The 20,881-nt window shown below is 35.9% G+C and overlaps 1 protein-coding gene across 1 annotated transcript in view; it reads left to right on the plus strand.

The window, feature by feature from the left end:
* The window catches only part of BRWD1 (bromodomain and WD repeat domain containing 1), a 115,515-nt gene that overhangs the window by 71,740 nt on the left and 22,894 nt on the right, over positions 1-20,881 (plus strand). The window contains exons 22-32 of the mRNA XM_060010294.1: positions 4,266-4,360; positions 6,561-6,750; positions 8,396-8,521; positions 8,616-8,723; positions 11,355-11,479; positions 12,145-12,227; positions 15,411-15,522; positions 16,558-16,619; positions 19,254-19,409; positions 19,636-19,756; positions 20,672-20,797. Of these exons, the coding sequence (XP_059866277.1) occupies positions 4,266-4,360; positions 6,561-6,750; positions 8,396-8,521; positions 8,616-8,723; positions 11,355-11,479; positions 12,145-12,227; positions 15,411-15,522; positions 16,558-16,619; positions 19,254-19,409; positions 19,636-19,756; positions 20,672-20,797 (1,304 nt within the window). The remainder of the gene's footprint in view (positions 1-4,265; positions 4,361-6,560; positions 6,751-8,395; positions 8,522-8,615; positions 8,724-11,354; positions 11,480-12,144; positions 12,228-15,410; positions 15,523-16,557; positions 16,620-19,253; positions 19,410-19,635; positions 19,757-20,671; positions 20,798-20,881) is intronic.

The following is a 20,881-nucleotide window of genomic DNA, read 5'->3' on the forward strand; positions in this document are numbered from 1 at the left end:
GTTTTATTTTTTATATGTTTTGGCTATTCTTTTATGTGATAGAATATTATATGTAACATGAAATTTACAATTAGCTGTTTTTAAGTATACAGTTCAGTGGCATTAACTGCATTTACAGATGTATGCAACCATCACTACTCTTCATTTCTAGCACTTTTTCATCATCCCAGACAGCAGCTCTGTACTCATTAAACAAGAACTCTCCCTATTTCCTTCTCTTCCCAGCCCCTGGTAACCTCTCTTATACTTTGTCTCTATGAATTTGCCTGTTTTAGGTACCTCATTTAAGTGGAATCACAATATTTGTACTTTTGTCTTTGGTTTATTTACAGTGTAGTTTACATTTCTCTTATGTGTGAAGTTGTACATATTTTTATATATTTAGAGTCTTTTTCATCTTTGTGCATTGTGTGTCATGTCTTTTGGCCATTTTTCTATCGTGTTTTTGGCCTTTTTCCCCCTTCAAGTTTTAATTTTTTCCACCCTGCTACATTACTGTATTTTTGAGTTAATTTTATCATTGGATTCTGTGAAGTTTTCCAGGTACACTCTCATTTATACAGTTTTCAGTTTTACTACTTCTCTTCTAATTTTTATACTTTTAATTGATTTTTCTTGTCTAATTGCAGTGTTTAATACTTCCAGTACATTGTTGAATACTAGTGAGATAGTGGACCATATTCCTGTTGTCAGTGGAAATGTGTCTGCTATTTTCACAATAAGTAAGATGCTTTGTTTTAGGTTTCTACAGTATACATATATATTATGCTAGGGAAATAGCAACTAATTCTTATTTTCTTAAGTGTTTCTGAAAAATCAGGAATGATTATAGATTGAGTTTTAATTTTTAGATCAGTAGTATTAATCTTACGATTTTATGTCTTAATTTGGTTTATTTGCAATTAATGGGGTACTTTTAAATTAACACAAGTATAATGTAGAATGTTAAATCTACTTGATCTTTTAAGATAAGTCATAATTTTGTGTTATGGTAGTTTACCTCCTACAGTGGTATGAATTCATTCTCCTGAGTGTTGCAGATGGGTGGAGACGGTTGTGTATATGTGTATGTTGGTTCCATTACGCTTTAGTTTGGAAAGCACTGATAGTAGAAAAAGTATGGGTTTTAGAGTTGGCCTGGTTTCTGATTCCATTTCTTATACTTACTCTTCTGTGACCCCAGGCGTATTTCTTTACATTTCTTAGCCTTGGGTTTCTCTATATATGAAAAGGTAGTAGTGGGCAGGTAGTGACTTGAGATAATACAAAACAAATTGGCAAGACGGATCCAAGATTTGTGGGGTTTGAATCTTGTATAATTTTAGGGACGTTCTTTAGAAAAAGAATTCAAAGTTACAGATAGACACAGGGCCTTGGTAGGCAAGTTAAATTGAAAACCTCTGAAACTTAAGTTTCATTAGCTTTTTCTTAACCCTGCCTCTGTTTACAGAAGTATTTTGAGAGTTAATGCAGATAAAACATTTAAAACTTTTTCCCAGAATGCATGGTTTCCAGGTAGTAGATTTTAAAAGTTTATTTTATTACTGTGATTTTTTAGAAGTCTATTTTGAGCATAAAAAGCAGACTCGTGTTGAGTAGATCTAGTGTGATTGGCCTAGGAATCTGTACTCCTTGAATAGCATTGGGCTCACATTTTGAGGAACATTTTTTAAGAATATGTTTACTTTGCATTTTGCCTACTCAAATGAAGTAAACAAAATAGCTATTTCCTTGCAGTTCCATCTTTTTAGTTTTGTTTCTCCATGGCATTTTCATCATCCGTTTATGATTCACTTAATGGAAGTAGCTGTTACAGGAAAAGGTTGTATCTCAATTTAAAAGTACCTGCTTAGTATCCAAGACCAGAATTTAAAGTAGATGGCAGCTATTAGGGTTGTGGGAATTAGCTGCTTGTTCCCCTCTCTTCCTTTAAAGACTTCCGTGTTTCAGGTTTAAAAAAAATTACACAGTAAGTACAGCGAGTTCCCATATACTGTTTCCCTAAGTGTTTCCTATTAATAACATCTTGATTTAGTGTGGTACATTTGCTACAACTGATGAACCAATTTTATACATTATCATTAACTAAATTCTGTAGTTTACATTAGGGATCACTCTGTGTTGTATGGGTTTAGACAAATGCATAATGTTATGTATCTACCATAATAGTATCATACAGAATAGTTCCACTGTCCTAAACGCCCCCTCTGCTGTACTTAATCATCACTCTCTCCCTCTTCCTGAGCTACGGGCAACCACTGATCTTTTTACTGTTTCCATAGTTTTGACTTCTCTAGAATGTCATATAGTTGGATCAAACAGTAGGTGGCCTTTTCACATTGACTACTTTCTAGTAATATGAGTTTAATTTTCCTCTATGATAAGTCTATATTTAGCTCTGTAAGAAACTGCCCAACTATTATCCATAGTGGTTGTGTTACATTTTGTATTCTGATGAAAAGTGAATGAGAGTTCCTGTGCTTCACATCTTTTTAAGATGATATTTCTTCCCAACTTCATCTATAGATTCAACACAGTTCCAGTCAAAATCCCAGCAAGTTTATTTTGTGGATATTGGCAAAGAGATTCTGAAGTTTGTTTGGAGAAAAAAATGACCCAGAATAGCTAACGATACTGAAGAACAACAAAGGTGCAGGACTGATAGATACATTAAGACTTAGTATAAATCTCCAGTTTTCAAGACAGTGTCGTACTGGTGAAAAAATAGACAAATAGATCAATGGAATAGAATAGGAACCCAGAAGTAGACCAATACAAATACACTCAACTAGTGTTTGATGGAGGAACAAAGACAACTCAATGGACAAAGCGTTGTCTTTTCAACAAGTGGTGTGGAACAACTGGACATCCACATGCAAAAAAAAAAATCTAGACACAGTCTTTTCACAAAAATTAACTCAAAATATCTCATAAACTTAATGTAAATGTAAAACACAAAATTATAAAATTTCTAAAAGATAACATATAATAAAAATCTAGGTGACCTTGGGTGTGATGATCACTTTTTAGATACAACTCCAATAGCATGATCCATGAAAGAAAAACTTGACAAATAGAAAAGCCTGAAAGATACTGTTAAGAGAATGAAAAGACAAGCCATGGACTGGGAGAAAATACATGTAAAACTCATGTCTGATAAAGGACTTGTATTCTTTTTTCTTTATTAAAAAATTTTTTTTAACATCTTTATTGGAGTATAATTGCTTTACAATGGTGTGTTAGTTTCTGCTTTACAACAAAGTGAATCAGTTATACATACACATATATTCCCATATCTCCTCTCTCTTGCGTCTTCCCCGCACTCTCCCTATCCCACCTCTCTAGGTGGTAGGACTTGTATTCTTTCTTTTTTTTAATTTTTTTGAGAAAAGGACTGGGAAGGTCTTCTTTAAAAAAAAATAAATTTATTTATTTACTTATTTTTGGCTGTGTTGGTTCTTTGTTGCTGTGTGCGGGCTTTCTCTAGTTGCGGTGAGCAGGGGCTACTCTTCGTTGCGGTGTGCGGGCTTCTCATTGTCGTGGCTTCTCTTATTGTGGAGCACGGGGTCTAGGCGTGCAGGCTTCAGTAGTTGTGGCACATGGGCTCAGTAGTTGTGGCTTGCGGTCTCTAGAGCTCAGGCTCAGTAGTTGTGGCGCATGGGCTTAGTTGCTCTGCGGCATGTGGGATCTTCCTGGGCCAGGGCTCGAACCTGTGTCCCTTGCATTGGCAGGCAGATTCTTAACCACTGCGCCACCAGGGAAGCCCAGGACTTGTATTCTTAAAACTCAATAAGAACACAACCCAATTTAAAAATCGACAAAAGATCTAACGGGGACTTCGTTAAAGAAGATATACAGATGGCAGATAAGCACATGAAAAGGTGCTCAACATCATATGTAATTAGAGAATTGAAAGTAAAATGAGATACCACTGCCCACCTATTACAGTGGCTTGAGTCCAAAACACTGAGAACATTTACATTGACTTATTAACTTTGCTCAGAGAATGGCCTCTTGTATCAGTTTCTTTTGTTAATAGTAGTAGTGTTAAGTCTCACAAATATTTTCTATTGTCTAATTTTTTGATAAGAAAAAGGATGTAGTAAAGACACTTGCTTTTTGTTTTAAGTTTACCTATTTTATTACCCGGTTACCATACTTACTCCTGAGATGATTAGAATGACTGTGTGGTTTCTCTTGCCTTGTGTTATTTAATCTCAGAGATCAAGATTTTTATTCTATTTTTCTCCCCCTCACAAAATTAGGAGACTTCCTGTGATCAAAGTGAAGGTTCTTGTTCTTCTGAAGAAGAAGAATGGAAAAGTGATAGAAGAAGTGAAAGTGACAGTGAAAGTTCAAGGTACCTGTTTTTACTCGCTTTAATCTTCTAAGCATTTTAGTCATGACGTTGAATGGAATCATACTTGAATGGCATTCAAGGTGTAAGAGCTTCCAACTGTGGAACAACTAACATTGAGTTTTTAATACATTTAAAAGGAGGAGAAAGCTGGATTAACTGCTATTTCTATAGAAAATATTTTGGGTATTTGTTTTTGGACTATAAAACATTTGAGCCAACAGTGTAAGTATGTGTACTCAAAACATCAATTTAGTCTTGGGCTACATTTATAAAGAGGAGTATACAACGTCTGTTTGGTAAAATCACAGTTAAATTTATTACTAGTTACTGCATACCTTGATGTAAGTTCAATTAACTATCAAGAAGAAAAAAAAAAGGGACTTTTATTCAAGCCAAACTGAGGATTATAACCGGGAAGCAGATTCTCAGGAAGCTCTGAGAACTGTTCCACCTGTTAGAAGCTGAAGGCACAGTCATATACATTTTCAATGATGGTACATCAGGATGACATACTGCTATTTTATATAAAGTTCACGAAGGATACATAGTCCAGATAAACTTTTGCAAAGTGAGCACCAAGCACTATGACCCCCTACAGAGCTGGGAAAGAATGTTATTCTTTTAAGAAGTTAAATTGCTAACATCAGAAGAAAGAAAAACTTTGATCTTTGCTGTCGAGCAGGCACTCCCATCTTTGAGCAGCTCTGGTTAATGTGTAATGCCGATGCCCGCTGCACATTAGGGAGGGTGGAGGCCCAAATGGACACAGAGAGAGAATTTTATGTTTAATTTTTCTTGTCCTGCCTTAAAATATAAATTTTATTTTATCATACGTATTACCTTTTGTTTAGTTTTGGTATCCAAATTTCATGGGACTAAGATGTTAACATTTGTTCCTTGTCTTGGTAAATGTCAACTTTGTCCTGGCAGATGCTTCAGCCAGAAACCTGGATATCATTCTCTTTTCATAACATTTCCATCACCAAGTCTAGAAAATTCTCCCTTCTAAATATGACTCAGATTATTTTAATTTCCATTGATACTGTGCTTTACAGAACACCATCCCATACTCCTGGCTTCCTTTCTTGTCTTCTTTTATTCCATTATGCTTAGGAGCTGGAGTGATTTCTAGAGCACTTGTCTACCCTTATTTTTGTTTGTTAACTTAATTTTAATTGTGGTGAAATATACAGAACATAAAATTCACCATCTTAATTGTTTTTAATTGTACAGTTCAATAGTGTTAAGTACATTCACAGTGTTGTGCACCCAATCTTCAGAACTTACTTCGTCTTGCAAAACCGAGACTGTGTACCTACTAAACAGCAGTTCGCCACTCCACCCCACCCACCCCTGGCAACCACCACTGTCCTTCCTGTCTCTATATTCACTATCTTTTAATTCAATTTTTCTTGAATTTTATTGTACAAAGCAGATGCTCTTAAGATTTTTAAAACAGCTCTTTTTATAACATAAAATATAATACAAAAATAATATTTGTAATAAATAGCTTTTGGAACTGTGTGTTATCAAGCCTGAGAGGTATGTGGTTGGACAATGATGGCCCCAGTAGAGGATTTTTATCCTTTTCTGTGTTTGCTAAAGCTGGGAGTGGGCCAGGGGCTAGTTTCCTAGTTTCCTGTTTGACTCTGCTTTTGCTCCAGGGTAGGTTAGGACTAGGACCTCTCTGGGATCTTTTCTCATATCAGGGAGAGTCCCCCTGTTGGCAAGAAGCTTTGTCCACTTAGAGCTTTCTGTTCTGTGCTTTCCTTGTGGCTCTCAGTGTAGTCACTGACAGTTTGTCATTCTACTTACAAATTCTAGTCCCATTTTGGAGCCTCCTGCGGTTTAGGGGGTGTGCTGCCTTTCTGCACAGTCTCTCCTGCTTTCGTAGCTACACTTCACTTTTGGAAAGGGTATTATTAGTTGGCTCTAGATGTTGTCTTCTATGAGGTCTCATCCAAATTATACTTCAAAAAATTTCTCAGGCTTATATCCTTAATTTCCAGTGTCAGTGAAGATTTTTCTCCTTCTCATGGTCTTTGGTCATTTCAGTATGCACTGATAGGGAGGGCAGTCCAATCTTCCCAGGATCTTTTCTTTCCTCCTTGTTATCTCTCCTCTCTTAAGGTTGTAGGATGAATTTACTCTTAGGGCTTAGATTCTGGTTCTGTATGACTGAAACTGTTTTCCTCCCTAGTGGCTCTTCATCTAGATATTCTGATTGGACGGCTGACGCAGGCATCAATCTGCAGCCTCCTTTACGAACGTCATCCCGTCGACGAATTACTCGGTTTCGTAGTAGTTCAGAGGACGAAATGTCTACTGAGAATTTATCTCCTCCAAAAAGGAGACGAAAGAGAAAGAAAGAAAATAAGCCTAAAAAAGAGGTAAGAAAAGTATATCTTTAAAAATACCATCTATCTACACTTTTATAGTTTCTGTCCATATTTAGAAATAGAAATCTTTGGGAATTTGGAGGCTTTATTATTATTATTTTTTTGATCGATATACATCATCAGGAGTCAAATGTACAATGCAAACAAACTTATTTTTGGAAAATTTCCTTTGTTATTAAAACTTCTCTAATCTGCTCTGAGTTGGACTTGGCACTTATACCTTTCTGAATCTGTAACTTAGAGGGAAAGCTCTATTTTGCTCAGATCCCCACCATAACTCTTATTTTGTCCTCCAGTTCCAACACCAAAAATATACTTCAAGGCATTTTAAGATCCTTTCTTCTTGTTTTGTCTGCTGTTGTCCTGTTTCCCATTTTCATTTGACATGTTTTGTCTTCATACTTTTCTCCTAATTGTAATATTGCTATACCTTGTTCCATGTACAGTGCTACATGTGCTCCTGTCATATAGGTAGCTGTTGTTATTTAAAGATGCTATGTCTTTGTATTAGGTATCTATTGCTGTGTAACAGATCATCTTGGAACATAGCTTAAAAACAAGAAACATGTATTATTTCATGTTTTGATGAATCAGGAATTCGGGAACTGATTAGCTGATTTTTGGCTCATGAGGTTGCAGTCATCATGTTAGCTTGGGTCACAGTTGTCTAAAGGCTTGACTGGGGGTCGATCTTTGAAGTTTGTTAATGGGACAGTTGGCTGCTGGCCTCAGTTCCTCACCATATGGGCCTCTCCATAGGGCTGCTTGAGTGTCTTCTTGACATGGTAGCTGATTGTCCCCAGAGCAAGTGATCCAAAAATTAAGCAGGGGCTAAGCCTTTTATGACCTAGTCTTAGGAGTCGCACATCGTTACTTCTGCTTTTTTCTATTTGTTAGAAGTAGTTGGAGCCCACATTGAGTGGAGGGTACTTAGGCTCCACCTCTTAGAGAGGAAAGGAGGAGTATCAAATAATTTGTGGTTGTATTTTAAAATTACCAGTCTTTTCTTTTTAATGTTTTTCCATTATGGTTTATCACAGAATATTAAATATAGTTCCCTGTGCTATACAGTAGGACCTTGTTGTTTATCCATCCTAAATATAATAGTTTGCATTTGCTAACCCCAAACTCCCATTCCATCCCTGTACCACCCCCCTCCCCCTTGGCAACCACTAGTTGTTCTCGATGTCTATGAGTCTGTTTCTATTTCATAAAAGTTCATTTGTATCATATTTTAGATTCCACATGTGATATCATATGTAAGATTACCAGTCTTAAAACCTCAAATCAAGAGGAGACTCCCTGAGATGATTAGTCTGTGGTGAAATTCACTGTGGAGTCTTGGCAAAGCAGCCTTAGTGTGAAGAGGATCCAGCTGGAAATTAGACCCACTTCATAGGATGTAAAGTGCTATGCAGAATCTGTTAGAAATTCAGGAGATTCTAGGAAAGTGCTAGGTAGATATACAATGCTTGCACAGCTGATAATGTTCCTATGTATGCTGTTTAAAAATTAATCATTAGGTGACATGCTAATAAAACAGCCATTCTGAATGGTGAAGTCTTTTGTTTTTCAATGAAACAGTGCATGCTGCCCCTTTCTATTCTACTAAACTTTGTTTTCTTCCCCTTGGCAGAATCTGCGGAGGATGACTCAGGCAGAGCTTGCAAACATGGAACGTTTATATGAATTCCATCCTCCGGTTTGGATAACTGACACCACACTTCGGAAGTCTCCTTTTGTTCCTCAAATGGGTGATGAGGTGAGAGTAATAAAGTTTAAAAATGTGAATATGGAACGTAAAATTAATATTACTCTTAGGTTTTTATTTTTAAACGTATACTTCCCTTTTGTAGGTAATATATTTTCGACAGGGTCATGAAGCTTATATTGAGGCTGTCAGAAGAAATAACATTTATGAACTGAACCCTAACAAGGAGCCATGGAGGAAAATGGATCTTAGGGTAAGATGATGGTATTATTAAATCATTAAACATTTAGCACATACATGTATAGTTAAATTATTTATAAATCCATTAAAAATAACCTACTGGAGGCATACTTCATTACTACCTTTCTGTTAATTTCCAACTTAAAAACATTTCTGCTGTTACCTGCTAAGCATTAAGGTCTAGTCAGAAGACATGCTTGTCACTGGGCACTCTGTACATTATTGGAAGGCAGCTTGGCTGTATATATCATTAATCTTAAAATGATTGTACCCAGGACAGATTTTCAAAAGAAGTGCAAGTTTTCAAAGAAACCAACACAAATTGGAGAAAAAGGTTCAACCTCACATGTAATAAAATACAGAAAAAACTTTAGCTTCTCTGTACTTAACCAATTTTATGTATGTACGTATTTTTAACACTTAAAGAAAATACCATGTTTTAACAAGTAGCAAAGGTTTAGGTTTGTTAATAGTTGTTCAACTTGGTGATAAGGGTGCATGAAACAGGTGCAGGCTCCCTGCAGGGTATCTTGGCAGTTGGAATTGAAACTAAAAATATTTAGACCTTTTAAATCAGCAGTTCTACTTTTGGTAATTTAGGAAACAACCAGAAGTGCATACAAATTTAAATTCTATATCACTGTTTATAAAAACAAAAAATTAGGGAAAAATCCAAATATCCCACAGTACTGAACGAACCAAACCATGATATATTCACACATTTGGCTCCTTTGTAGAGCCCACCACGTAACCGAGGCTTTTAAAATGTTTGTAGAATGAATGTTACGTATTCACAGTGTGTTACTAAGAGGAAAAACGGAATGTGAAATTCTGGTTTTGGTTATGATAAAAATTTAAAGACATATATGGTCAACCAAAATAAATACATTAAAATGTTAGTGGTGATTACATGTAGAGTAGTATTACAGGTGATTTTTAATCTTTATACTTCATATTTTTGATACTTTCATTAACTGTTAGAAGATGAAAAACTCAATGGCTCTACTTCTTTGAATTTGGCTTTAGATACATTCAAATTTGTGTCTCTTTCACTTATTACTGTGTACCTGAGGACAGCTGATCCTCATATTTCTTGTTTTCTGTATTTACGAATTTGCCTTTCTCACTGTTTGCTATTTGTAACACCAAAATCACTACTCAAGGTGCTTTCTAGTCATTTGCAGACATGCAGTGTGGCAAAAGATTTAAGTTGTCTGCCCAGCATGTTCTCAGCTGAGGTTGAACAAGGTGATACTTCCTTCTTTTGAGCTCTCATATTGTACATAAATGTTCTTTTTGCAGTCTATTCAGTGCCACATTAAACATTTTTCAGATTTTTGTGCTTTTTTTTTCCAGATTTTTGTGTTGGTGACTTGCTGTTTAAGATGGCCGCCTAGCGTAGTGCTAAAGTGCTGTCTTGTGTTACTATGTACAGGAAGGTGATGATGTACCTTATGGAGAAAATCTGTGTGTTAGATAAGCTTCTTTTAGGCATGAGTCATAGTGCTGTTGGTTGTGAGTTCAATGTTAATGACTCAACAACGTAGATTAAATGACGTGTCTCGGGCTTCCCTGGTGGCGCAGTGGTTGAGAGTCCGCCTGCTGATGCAGGGGACACGGGTTCGTGCCCCAGTCCGGGAGGATCCCATATGCCGCGGAGCGGCTGGGCCCGTGAGCCATGGCTGCTGAGCCTGCACGTCCGGAGCCTGTGCTCCGCAACGGGAGAGGCCACAACAGTGAGAGGCCCACGTACCGCAAAAAAAGAAAAAAGACGTGTCTTTACATAGAAATTCACATTACACAAGATACTGTCTTAATTAGGTGACTGAAATATTACGACTGGGGGCCTGTAGCCACCTAGCCTTGTATTCCCTCCAGGAGCAGTGGTTCAGTGTTCACTGGGAACTCACTAATTCATCATTTTGGGTGGCACTATAGAATAGTAAGAATGCTGCAGATAATGAGAACCAACTGTATTTTTAGCACTTTGGCACATTATAACAATAATATTTTGTACAGTGAATAAATGGATGAATCATCTCATATTCTTAGTATTAAGGAAACAGGTATTGGGGGAAGGCTAATTACAGTATAATGAGTAGGAGGCTCTATCATGGTAGGAAGTTTCTCCCATTCCCTGTCTTACCCCTACTGCCTGGAATAGGTCACGGCACATAGATCTTCAACAAATATTTATTGAAATGTATTAGGTAGAAATTTATTGTCAAGTTTTTGAAGAATAATAAGCCAAACGCTTACATATTTTGATTTGCATAATACAAAGTTAAATAAATGAAAATGTTTCTTTAGGAAGAGAAGAAAGCCAGAAGGAAATTCTGATTGTGCACAGTGGTTATGTTTAGATACTGAGCTGATGGGTGATTTGTGTGTTCCTTCTTATACATTTGTTGTGTTTTTTTCTAAAGTTGGTATATTCCTTACGTTAGAAACAGTGTTAAATACCGGTCTTCAAAAAGATGTGAAGATTTAGCAAAAACAATTGTAATTAATGGTAAATTAAACCCCTCTTCTGGTTTGGAATCCTAAATTGTGAGCTGACTTAATTTGGCAATATGTGGAGAATTATAATCTTGAGGAATTGCTTTATTTTAACCATTTATTCTTTTAAAAATATCTGTTAAAGGATCAAGAGTTGGTCAAAATAGTTGGAATACGATATGAGGTTGGGCCCCCTACACTTTGTTGCCTCAAACTAGCATTTATAGATCCTGCGACTGGAAAACTTATGGACAAATCTTTCTCTATTAGGTATGTGTTACTTTTTAAAAAATGGAATTATTTAAATTTAGATTTTCCCTCTCGCTGATCAGCATGTCCTTTGCATTCAGCTGCAGGGTAAATAGTAGAGCACTGTGGACAGCCCAAGATGTAAGTTGAAGTTCTGATAGATGGGACCCACTGGAAGTAAAAATACTGGTACTGCAGCAGCAATTAGGCGGGAGCGTGTTTTATACATTTTTCATGCCACTTAAATGTGTAGAGAATTCTGGCCTGTAGTGGAAATTGCTTCCGCATTTGTTTTTGAGAAAATGTTAGAATAATTTGCTAAACCTGTGCTGTCCAATATGGTAGCCGTTAGCCACGTGTGGCTGCCAAGTACTTGAACTGTCGCTAATTTGAATTGAGTGTGATGTAAGTGTACACATTGGATTTTGAAGGCTTGGTATGAAGGCAAAGAATGTAAAATATCTCATTGTTTTGTATTGATTATGTGGTGAAACAATATTTAGGATATATTGGGTTAAATAAAATACACTATTAAGATTAATTTCACTGGTTTCTTTTTACTTTAATAAGGCTAGTCAAAAATTAAATATTACATATGTGGCTCCCATTGTATTTCTTTTGGACATTGCTGCTCTAGACTATAACCTGTTGTGCAGGAAATTTAACAGTCTTTTATTTTTGTTTAGATATCATGATATGCCAGATGTTATTGACTTTCTTGTATTGCGTCAATTTTACGATGAAGCAAGACAGAGGAACTGGCAGTCTTGTAAGTCTGTCCTTACTGAATTTTATATACCCTGAGAAATGAATCTCTCATTTTATTGCTCTAAATATTTTGATTGTGGTGCTGCTTATTATGGTGGATGCAAACATGTAAATTCTGGAAAGAAATATAAGACTGCTAAGTATATTTTGCTTAGGGCTTGGTATGGTATGTGACATTTTGGAAGCATGATTTCTTACTCCTGGAATAGACCTTCTATTTCCTTTCAGACTTGTCCACACTGCATTACTTCCATCTTTAATGTGACACTGGTATAATTAACAAAATTACCTGTAATGTAAAACAATAAGAAATTTGAAAAATAACACAATAATGTTCTGGTATGCCAGAATATCTTACCTTTGATAATCATATCAACCCAGACTTAAATAGGTTGACTTGAGGTAACCATTCCCTTAAAACAAAAAATTTGTGTAAAACTTAACGCTTTATAACCATGCATTGTATGGGTCGACAGAAAAAATAAAATCACCTAAAGGTGGGCACTAACTTTTGAATGTGGCTTTTTGAATGTGGTTTCAGTGTGGTTTTCATGGTGACTATTTAAGGCAGGCTGGTAGGCTCACTTGCTTAGACTTGTGTAGGTTATTAATCTCCTCAGGATATAATTGATGACTGTAATTAGGCCAGCAACTGTAATAGTTATTTCACAGGTGTATATGTATTACTTTCCAGTATGTAATGCTGTCCGGGGAGCTCATGTATTGAGTTTGACTTTAGTCACCTAGGAGAATGAAAAGTCATTCTCCTTTTATCAATTTTAGTGAAATACTGAGTTCTACCTAGGCTGTGTCAGCTGGTATACACATTCATAAATGATGTTCAGACCTCATTAATTTTCGTAATTCCTGCAGCCTTTTTCTGCAGGCAGTAGAAACAGGTAAATAAATTCCCTGAGTTGTCCCTATTTGAAACGAAATCTTATCGGAGAGTGTGGCTGCTCTTAGTAGACTTTTTTTTTTAGTACACTATTTTTAATGGTAATGTCCACACAAGTAATCAGGGTTATTTTGGGGACTGGAGGTGTAAAGGAAAGTTTTCTTGAAGAGAAGCATTTAGCCACCAAAGACAGAACAAAATAAAAAACAAACCAAACAGCTGGAGTATGTAGAAGTTAATGTTGTACAGCCAAGTTCCAAAGAACTTTATAGTTTCCTAGCCAGTCTGGTTTTCAACCCCCATGATGTGTAAATTAGAAGCTCTCATTTTGTTCTACCAACATACCCATTCAAAAAGATTTCTTAACCTCGATTCTCTACAAGTAAATGCTAGAGATTGATTCCTGACTACCCCTTGTAATTTGGTGGGTTTTGTTTTATTTTTGAGGTTGTGAAATTATTGTATCATATCTTCTATGCTAATTAATTTGTTTTTGCTCCCCCATAAAAATCTTACCTCTTCTGCTGAAGTTTGAGCAGTTATTATAGGAAGTTGCTTGTGAGAACTTTTTACTGAGCAGATGTTTATCCTGCTTTTGACTAGCCAAAATAGGTTTATTTGAAAAATCTTAATGGAATAGAAATGCCCATTTTTACCATGAGAAAATGAATTTTTTAAGCCTCCTTTTAAGTTAAAGTTTTTAGTCTTTACCAAAGAACTATTTTTATCTCAACTGAAAGTATTCTAATGATAGATAAATAGGGAAGAAAAATATTACCTAACTAATTCTTGGTGTCAAAGACTGGCTCACTTAGTAACCATATATTTTTGTATTAGGTTTCTCAAAATGAAGCCCCTGGATTTGTTATTATTACAGTAATACTTATTGTAACAAATATTATAATTGATATTTGTTAAATTAGGTTATTTACATTATAGAATTGGACAGCAATCCTGGTGTTACATCAAAATTTTGGTATATTCCTTCTATTAAAAAGGTTTGTTGTTAAAATTTATTAAGACTTCTTTTTAAAGTTAAAGTGTTTTGGAATATCTGTATTAATGAAATACTGTCAAAAGTTGAATTTTATTAATGGTAGAAGGGTGGTGGGATGAGGGGCTTATGGGTTTCTAATGATTTTGAAGTAAAATATACTTAAAGATCATGTTTATATAAATTTGAAAATATATTAACCTCAAAACATGTAGCTCCAATAGTTGTGATATTGCTATTTTTTTCAGTTTTACAGAATTTATTGAAAGCATACTTTCTTTAGTCAAGACCATTTGTGGGGAATATTCTCTTTCTTGGGAGTGATATGTAGCTTTAATTTTGATTGATACTATTTCTGTAAAACTTTTCTTAAAGAAGGAATTGTTAATCTACCAAAGAATTATTAATGAAGGATAAGTAACTTTTTTTCATATTGATTTTGTTTTGAAAATGATGGGATGGATGGGAAGGAGGAGATAGGGTTATTACAGCAGTCTGTGTTTCTTTTGTAATATATGTAAAACAAAGATCGAATACAGTTTCTTTCTCTAGAAGTTGTTAACAGTTATAGAATATATTTAGAAATGTATATGTATAATCTAAAATCACTGAAGTCAGTTGAAGTATTCTTTCCAGTTACTTTGGTTTGTATAGGGAGCTCTCCTAAGCTCTGCTTGTCTGCTTTTATATTATGCTGAGATAATGGGGTATATGGATGTTTAAATCTTTTAAATAATAAATACGTATTTTTAAGGGTACATTTAGACCTGATTTTTATTATGAGGTCTTAAGAATTAGAACACCGTTTTATGTGGAGATATTTATATAGCAGCAACTTTAGAAGAATCATGGATTAACTTCTGATCATACGTTTATAACTTGTTTTATTCAGGAAAAGTTACATATTTCATAAGTACATTTAATATGCTTATTAAATATTTATTGATTTGTATACATCGTTGTAAAAGATTTTTGAGTTTTTTAAATTTTGTTCTTTGTAATAGAACTTATTTTGGAGTGGGCATTTGGATCCATTAAATAATGGAACCTAGTCATAAACCGTTTTCATCAATTAGATTATATGGTTTTATACCTTTGGTAAATTGCCGAGTGTAGTACTATGTCTTTTTCACGTATGTTTTATCACTAAAGATTGCAGGTAAGTGGTGAAGAATGGCTAAGTTTAAGATAAAAATATTATTTGATTTGTTTTATCTGTCATAGGTATTTTGTAAGTTAAAAATGTTAATGTTAGCAAATTGATGTCTCAGACTTGGTCGTCTCTCTTATAGGTGACAGGTTTCGTTCTATCATTGACGATGCTTGGTGGTTTGGAACGGTGCTGAGTCAAGAGCCGTATCAGCCACAGTACCCTGATAGTCATTTCCAGTGTTACATTGTTAGGTATGTATGCAGATGAAAACCAGTCATCTGCAAACATTTGTTCGCTGCGGCAGGTTGTGGTATGAATGACGTGTTTCAGGTTAAAAAAAACACCATTGAGTTCGTTGTTAAGTCACGTCAGTCTCACCTTTGCAGCATCTCTCTAGAATGCCTCTGTTACTAGTACCCGCCTTGGTACAGGTTCTGCTTGCTTCCCTGGGACCTTTTTTGTAGCCTCCTAATATTTCCTCAACCCAATATTGCAGGATCATTGTTCAGGAGCACATGTTACTTCATTTCCCTTGTTCAAAAAAAGTCTTTGCTGCCTTTCCATTGGCTGTGGAAACAAAGTCCACATTCTGAAGTGTGGCATTCAAGGCCTTCACACTATCTTTCTTCACTTACCCTGGGTACAGGCCACACAGCATTTCTGGTTTTGTCCTTGAATCCACCATACATTTTTATACTTGTTTGTTATAATCTATTCGAAAAAAACCATACTATTTAAACTTACTGCTACAGTGAGGTTAATTTTTGCATTTTCTATCTTTTTGTTTACTCTTGTAGTGGGTACCTAGTTATTAGCCACAGGTTTATTTTTTATTTATTTATTTTTTTTGTGATACGCGGGCCTCTCACTGCTGTGGCCTGTCCCGTTGCGGAGCACAGGCTCCGGACGCGCAGGCCCAGCGGCCATGGCTCACAGGCCCAGCCACTCCGCGGCACGTGGGATCCTCCCGGACCGGGGCACGAACCCGCGTCCCCTGCATCGGCAGGCGGTCTCTCAACCACTGCGCCACCAGGGAAGCCCCTATTTTTTATTTTTTATTGGAGTATAGTTGCTTTACAATGTTGTGTTAGTTTCTGCTGTACAGCAAAGTGAATCAACTATACATATATCTCCTCTTTTTTGGATTTCCTCCCCATGTAGGTCACCACAGAGCATTGAGTAGAGCTCCTTGTGCTGTACACAGTGTTCTCATTAGTTATCTATTTTATACGTGCTATCAATTGTCTTTATGAAGGGCTAACCAGACTTTTTTTTGGTTTTAACAGGTGGGACAATACTGAAATTGAAAAACTTAGCCCATGGGACATGGAACCAATACCTGATAATGGTATGTAATTTTTAAACAATGAAAGTACATTTTCAAGTTTCTATGTTACTAATGCACATAGAGCACATTTGTGGTCTTTGAGAAACATTTTTAAATTTATGGTAACTGAGCTTTACTAAAACAAGTGAACAGAATTATGTGTATCTGGCTCCTTAATTCTTATCCTGTTTCCAACTTGTTGCTCGCTGTATCTTAGTCACCAACTGTCATTTCTCATGTAATTGTGCTTTAGTCTCTTCTTGATCTCCTTCACTTAGCCTCCATTTCTCTTTCCTCATCCTTATTCTTTTACCCTTGTTCTTTCTTCAGAGAAGAGCTCTAACCTGACTTCTGTCTTTTGCATTACCTCAACTTGTCTGAGAAGTAGAGTTCTTTGTTCCAAAGGCCGTATCTTCTCCAGTGCTTGCTGTCCCACTCCTTTGAACTTCTCTTGGACCTGGTATTTACACTTAGTTCATTCCCTCCAACAATTTTAGTTTCCTCCTTCCTATCTCCATTCAAGTTTGGATTTGTGTCTTATACCTTAAAACAGCTTTCATTTCATTTTCTTGAACATTTTGCTACTGAATAACTTCACTCTTGTTGAACTTTTTGAAGGGGTACCCTGTATATCTGTTGGCTCCCATCTCTCCACCATCAAGCTTTCTTTTATATTAGTGTTGATTCAGCATAAAAACATGTAAGAACTTGTGTCCTTCCACATCCACCATTTTTGACACATGAAATCTTTGCCCTGTGTTTTTTGCTTGTGTCTGCCTTAAGGGTCAAGCCCTTTTTCCTTTGTGTTTTTTTTTTTTTTTTGGTACGCAGGCCTCTCACTGTTGTGGCCTCTCCCATTGCGGAGCACAGTCTCCGGACGCGCAGGCTCAGCGGCCATGGCTCACGGGCCCAGCTGCTCCGCGGCACGTGGGATCCTCCCGGACCGGGGCACAAACCCGTGTCCCCTGCATCGGCAGGCGGACTCTCAGCCACTGTGCCACCAGGGAAGCCCCCTTTGTGTTTTATTCTCTGACATATCTCCATCAACTGTTGCCTTGCTTTACTTTGGAAATAAGGAGTTTTTCCTTTTTTTTCCTCTTTTTGTTTTTTTTTTAACATCTTTATTGGAGTATAATTGCTTTACAATGGTGTGTTAGTTTCTGCTGTATAACAAAGTGAATCAGCTATACAGATACATATATCCCCATATCTCCTCTCTCTTGCGTCTCCCTCCCACCCTCCCTTTGCCACCCCTCTAGGTGATCACAAAGCACTGAGCTGATCTCCCTGTGCTATGCGGCTGCTTCCCACTAAGGAGTGTTTTTCAAAAAAATGTTTTCTAAATAACTACACTTAGCAATATGAAATGACATTTTGCGTTGTATAAAACATACATAGATAAGTGAAAACCAACATTTTTTTGAGGTCTTACTCTGCTGCTAAGAACTTCATATGTATCGATTCATTTAATCTTACTCTGAGGTGATGCTCTATTATTAATTTTACAGATGAAGGAACTCAGGCTCAGAGCGTTTTCAGTAACTTAGCTAAGTCACACACCTCTAAAAAGGATAGGAGTTTGGATTCTAGCCTAAGCCATCTGGCACCAACCAGTGCTTTTAACTGCTAGTTATAGCTGCCGCTTTGTAAACGATACCAAATCAATAAAAGCACTTGCATAAAGAGATTTTACATGTTAATGAGGCCAATAAGTCTTTAGAAGAGTTGTCAAAAGACATGAACAGGCAGAAAAATAAATTTGGAAGCATATGAAGAAAAGCTCATTTGCATTATCAGTCTCGGAAAGGTATATTAAAATAATAATATTTTAAATAATTTAAAATATTAAAACATCGTTTTACCTATCAGATTGTTAGATTGATACGTTTGTCTTCTTTCTGTTGACATTTTTCTTTTTTAAAAAAATAGTTTTCAAGAAACTATTCTCTGAATATTTACATTGCCTCTTTTTCTTTTTAAAAATGTGCATACTCTTCCATTATCAATTTTTACTGCACTTTTTAAACATTTCATTTTGAAATAATTTCAAACTTAAGAATATTACAAAAAGAGTACGAAGAATTTCTGAACACCCAATTTTCTCAAATGTTAACATCGTAACACAAGTATAGTGCATTTATCAAAATCAGGAAATACCATTGATACACTTCTAATCTTATAGACCTTTTTCAAATTTTGACCATGGTCCTAATGTTCTTTCACACATTGAATTTCATTGCCATGTCTTCTTCGTCTCCTTTAGTCTGGAATCCCTGAATCTTTCCATTATCTTTCATGACCATGACACTTCTGAAGAGCACTGGCCACTTTGCAGAATTTCCCTCAGTTTGCGTTTGTCTGGTATATTTCATGATTAAGTCCAGAGTTTGCATATTTGGCAAGAGTGTCAGAGAAGTGACGTTGTGTCTTTCTCAGTGCATCATATCAGGAGGCACGTGATAGCAATTTGTCCTGTTACTGGGAATATTAACTTTAATCATTTAATTCAGGTGGTGTCTGCCAGGTTTTTCTGCTATAAAGTAACTTCTTTTTCCTTTGATTAGTATCTTGTATGTGAACTTGGACAACTGAATTTAAATATAGTGTATATTTAGTTTGGTTTGATTTTTTTTTTCTTTTTTGATGGACTCATAGTTGATCCACCTGAAGAATTAGGAGCCAGTATTTCTGTCACTTCAGATGAGCTAGAGAAATTGCTCTACAAACCCCAAGATGGTGAATGGGGTCAGAAATCGAGAGATGAAGAATGTGAACGAATTATTAGTGGTATAGATCAACTTTTGAATCTTGGTAAGTTTTTTTACGGTGACAAGTTTATGTTCAAGATTCTTTTCCACAAAAGTATTTTAAAACAGTAGCATAATTGTGGTTGTGTTCTTTATTACAATTTGTATTTATTACTTTTTGGGTAAGCCTGTAGTGCTAATTGTAGCTCTGTTTTATGAATGATTTGTAGAGAAATATCACTTAGAGGTAATGAATTTCTTGATGAAAATTCTTCCTTCTGCCATTACAGATATAGCAGCAGCTTTTGCAGGTCCGGTTGATCTGTGTACATATCCAAAGTACTGTACTGTAGTGGCCTATCCAACTGATCTGTACACAATTCGAATGAGACTTGTTAATCGATTTTACAGGTCAGTAGAAACCTACTTTAAAAAAAATTTGAAAAGATATTTGGCCAGTTAACCAGGTAGAGTTAACAGAGGTAATGGTGGCTGATAGTGACAGTGGTGGAGTGGGGGCTGATTGACATTATTTTCTGTTTCATTCTCTTCTTTTGTTATAGTCATTTCTTGGTCCTGTGTAAGACAGTGTGTTAGATGCCTATGGGTAGGTATGGATAGAACCTGGATAAGGAGAAGTACCACGTTTCATTCCTCAGTCTTTAGTAGTCTGTTTTTCTTGCAAAAGCTGCTCCATTTAAATATAAAATTTAGTTAGTAATGACTTTGGCCTTTGAAAGATTAAATCCCCAGAGTCATCAACTTTTTATCTCTGGCTTCTAGAGCTTTGAAAACTATAAAATTTCCCATTCTCAGTGATTTTTTTTTTTTTAAAGCAGGTGATGGTATTCTGTATGATTCAGCTGCTTTGAGAAATTATATTTACAAAAAACTGACTTCTTGAGTTCACATTGTTGATGTTAATTTACCTCTGTAGTGCATTCGTTCAGAAACCAGTTTGTGAGTTTATAGTCAGATTGACTTTCTTAGGATTGATGGTATTTAACACATTTTCTTCATTGAGTCTCAGTAGCTTCAAATATACCTATAGGCAGTGTGAAAAGGGAGGGTTGCCCTTTTGGTTTTCTGGATGTGATTAAGTGATCTGTTACGACTTTCAGTCCTTAAATGTATTCTCTGCGGTTCAGCTTCCAGTATAATTGCTTATGACTGTGATCAAGTTGACAGTATTAGAAAGTTATTCATTATAACTTTACACTTATGGTTTAATTAATATATCATGCTGGCTTAACATGCTGGATTTTTTTACTTGGTTTCTGTCTTTTCATTTTTTAAGCCCTAAATTGCCTGTTTTTTACTTTGAAGGAGGCTATCTGCATTAGTTTGGGAAGTCAGATATATAGAACATAATGCCAGAACATTTAATGAACCTGAGAGTGTAATTGCAAGATCAGCTAAGAAGATAACTGACCAGCTTTTGAAATTTATCAAGTAAGTGACCTCATATTATAGATGTTGTGGAAAAGTGCCTTTGCATATTGTGCTCTTAAAACTATCCAGTTCTTAATTTGTGCT

This window comes from Delphinus delphis, chromosome 4, assembly GCF_949987515.2.
Source record: "Delphinus delphis chromosome 4, mDelDel1.2, whole genome shotgun sequence".
NCBI lineage: Eukaryota > Metazoa > Chordata > Mammalia > Artiodactyla > Delphinidae > Delphinus > Delphinus delphis.